Here is a 3,602-nt window from a genome sequence, read left to right on the forward strand (position 1 = left end):
AGGATATAAATATAATGATTAAAAAATATCAAATCTTATCTAAATTCAGATAATTGAATTAATTGCTGGAATTTGAATATTTAGTTGAATTTCAAATTGATTGGCCTTTGTAATGATCATTGGGAGGGAAAAAAAAAAAGTTAAACGGATTTGAAATTATGGATTCTCAAGCGAATAAAAAGGGCAATTTCCTTGGATACCCTATCCATTGCCATCTCTATGTATTAGGCAAAAGTATATTCTAATTGAAGCATATTTGATCTCTACATATCCACTCTCTTCCATATACATGGGATGAGTAGTTTTTATAGGGTGACAAAGCAAAAAGAGATGAGTGCCCTGTGAATCTTCTGTCTATCAACCAAGGCGACCTTATGAGAAGGCTCAATGTGAATATGTGATCTTAGTATATGTATACGAGGAACAGATAGACACATATAGGAGGAGAATTTGGCTCTTCAAATTTGAAGGCTTGAACTCTCAATAGAGATCTTGCGTGACACATTAGTTCACACAGCCAAGCATCCTGCATAGAGTGTTACATTGGAAAAAACTTCCGTCCCTTTAGATTGTACGTACAATCACTTTTAACAGTGGATGATGAATCCACGCTTCCTTCTTTTTGTTAAGATGTTTGAATGCTGAATGAGGTGACTTCAAATCCACCGTGGAAAGGTGGTTGTACCTACAATTTAATAGTAACCAAAGCTCTCTCGTTACATTGAGTGCATGTAATCTAATGTGTCATGTATTAGGGGGAGCTCTATTGACAACTAGGTTGCCAAGCATCCAACCAAACTTCCTATTAAAGGTGGTTGTACCTACAATTTAATAGGAACCAAAGCTCTCTCGTTACATTGAGTGTATGTAATCTAATGTGTCATGTATTAGGGGGAGCTCTATTGACAAATAGGTTGCCAAGCATCCAACCAAACTTTCTCCATACAAGAGAATTTGAGAGAGAGATTATTGCTGTAAAACGACCAAAGCCATATATCCTTGTGTTTTCTTTCTCGAATTATACATCCATTACAAAGGAAAGAGGAATAGAAAACCTTGCAAGACAAAATTGGCAGATGATTGCATGGATGCCAAATTAATAATCTCTTTCTCCTACATCCTGCATGTCAATAAACCAGAATTAGTACATTTCAATATCTAGGATATTAATACATTTCAATATCTAAGATTAATTCAGGCTAGTTGTAACAGAGACATGGGATCAGACCCCACCTGCACCAGGGTTGAGGGGTTATGAGTTTGGGGATGGGCTATTCCCATTAACCTCCTAGAGCGGAAAAAAAAAAGCTTATACAATTATTATGTGTTTATAATATATAAAGCATATATTTGTTTTGGGTTTTGTGTAAGCCATAAAAGTTAAATTTAATCTACTTGTGCCAATTATTACTGTGATGATACTAACGGGCTTCAACTACAGTAGGCGTGATGAACTACTTATGAAAAATATATAGGATTTCTTACTTGTTAGGACAACTTTTCAAAGGTAATATCTACTCATGACAAACTATAAAATGTATTGGGAAAGACTAACTTTTCAAAATAGTTTCATCTAATAGGTTATCAACGATGTTATCAATACATAAGTACCGAAAGTTCCCTTCCTTATCAACTTGAAATTTCACTTTCATTTTCACCAAAAAAAATCACTTTCATTAATTTCTTTCTCCATTAAAAGAAGAGGCCTCATATAGCTTTGAATTTCAAGTTTCGACCAATGGCAAGGATCCATGTTTCTCCAATGCAAAGAAAGTTTAGGAATCTATGGACAGGTAGAGGGTTCAAAGGGAGAAAGTATGACTCGTAAAAAAAAAAGAAAAGGAAAAAAAGAAAAAGAAAATAAACTTGAAGCACTTATTTGGTAGGAAGATAAAATTTCTATAATATATCAAGTTGATATTATTTAAAAAAATATATACATCATAGCATATGAAAGGATATGAATCACCTGCACTCTTTCCTTTTATTTAGGGCCTGTTTGGTTTGTGAGAATAGAGGTTTAGAATCGGAATTGAAATGGATCATTCCAATTCTAAGTTATTTGTTCTCATTTGAGGGAACAGCCATTCTCTCCCCCTCCTTTGGGAATGACATCCCATTCCAGCTTATTCCAAGTCCAATTCAAGGGATTTTGCTTTTTTATTCCAATTTTATTTCAACTGTACACAAACCAAACGGACCCTTAATTTCTAATATATCATGAGTAAGGGAACATAATTGATGGAAATGCAAGAAAAAGTGTAGGATATTAGATATACGAAGTGATGAAAAGGGATTTATATATAATAAAAATAATAATAATAATATAAAAGATGAAACAGTTAGCTGGTGGTTGTTGATTGCTTACCTCGAAAATATTTGGAAAGACGTCGCAGCGTTTAGGCGTGGTCATGGACAATGACACCTCCGCACAGACTATTTTAATCGGAATTTCATCCATGATTACCCTACCTAAGATTACATTCACCGTGGTTTGCAGCACTACGTCCAAAACCATCTTCTTCTCATCGAAATTTGCTTTCAAAATTGTTCCATCTTTATCGTCAATCACGGATCTCGAAACCCTTGTGTGGACGTTGAGCGTCGTAACATTGTCAGAGGGTTGGGAAAATCCTTGAAGCGTGTCCTGTCCGAGATCAACATCGTCGGATGACACACCCACGGTGATGAGGGGTTCGTAACAAAACCAGAACCTGGAATTTCTGTTATTGGCTACGATTGACAAATCAGTCGAAGCGCTCAAATATGATTTCCCCTCTATTGTTGTGATCAGGTTCAGTTCTGAGACGGAAGCCTTATCGATGCGGAATTCCGGCAATAGATTTGAAAAATAGGATCTCAAAATGAGTCCGGCGGACATAACGATGATGATGAGACAAAGCAGGATGATGATGCATGCTCCTCCACAACACGTGCAACAACACCGCCAGCTTACTTCTCTGCTATGCTTGCCTTCGTCGAGATCGTCCAGTGATTCGGAGAAAGAAACACAATGATCTTTTGGCTTTTCTGAATCATGATGATATTCACCATCTGGCCCTGGAGGCTTCGACAATGGAGAAAACGGAGTTTGCTTTTGGGCTTGAGCGATCTCCGGATCCGCCATTGTCAAACACAGCCTCCCGGTGGAGGAGGGCGATGATGAATATTGAATCCCTAGGCAAGCCTACCTGCTTACCTAGTTCTGTGTTTTTGGTGGATTGATTTCATTATTCTCCTCAGCTATTTATGAGATGTTTGAAAGGAGAAAAACGGAACGATCGAGCTCGGCCACACATCAATTCGTTCCATAAATGGAAAATCTATAACGGCACAACATATTTACCAAAAAAAAAAAAACATATTCCGATATTATATAAAATAGGGAAATTGTCTAAAACTCATCATCAGTTTTCAACATTTTCCTTAAACTCATCACAACTTTTCAAAATGTCAAACTCATCATGTCAGTAGGTTTTTATTTTCCAAAATTCACATTCGTTGGTGCCGTTAATGCTTCTTAATAGAGGTGTCCATGTCAACATAAATAACAATTTTCATGACCAAATTACCCTTGAATGACAAGTTAGAGGAAAAATGGT

At 36.5% G+C, this 3,602-nt stretch overlaps 1 protein-coding gene across 1 annotated transcript; it reads right to left on the bottom strand.

The window, feature by feature from the left end:
• Positions 1–449: 449 nt before the first annotated feature.
• On the bottom strand, positions 450–3,233 carry LOC104593741 (uncharacterized). The gene is made up of 2 exons (XM_010253715.3): positions 2,369–3,233; positions 450–1,120 (listed from the first exon to the last, which is right to left on the bottom strand). The coding sequence occupies exons 1-2, from the start codon at positions 3,125–3,127 to the stop codon at positions 1,097–1,099; spliced, it is 783 nt and encodes a 260-aa protein (XP_010252017.1). The 5' UTR covers positions 3,128–3,233; the 3' UTR covers positions 450–1,096.
• Between the last annotated feature and the right edge of the window lie 369 nt (positions 3,234–3,602).

The sequence above is a fragment of the Nelumbo nucifera genome, chromosome 5, assembly GCF_055504915.1.
Source record: "Nelumbo nucifera cultivar China Antique chromosome 5, China Antique-T2T, whole genome shotgun sequence".
NCBI classification, from domain to species: Eukaryota; Viridiplantae; Streptophyta; class Magnoliopsida; order Proteales; family Nelumbonaceae; genus Nelumbo; species Nelumbo nucifera.

Bases quoted from the DNA above. Each gene is read 5' to 3' on its own strand.
- LOC104593741 (XM_010253715.3), bottom strand. From the start codon at position 3,127: ATGGCGGATCCGGAGATCGCTCAAGCCCAAAAGCAAACTCCGTTTTCT. The intron at 1,121-2,368 runs GTAAGCAATCAA...ATTGACATGCAG, and splicing joins TCTTTCCAAATATTTTCGAG to GATGTAGGAGAAAGAGATTA.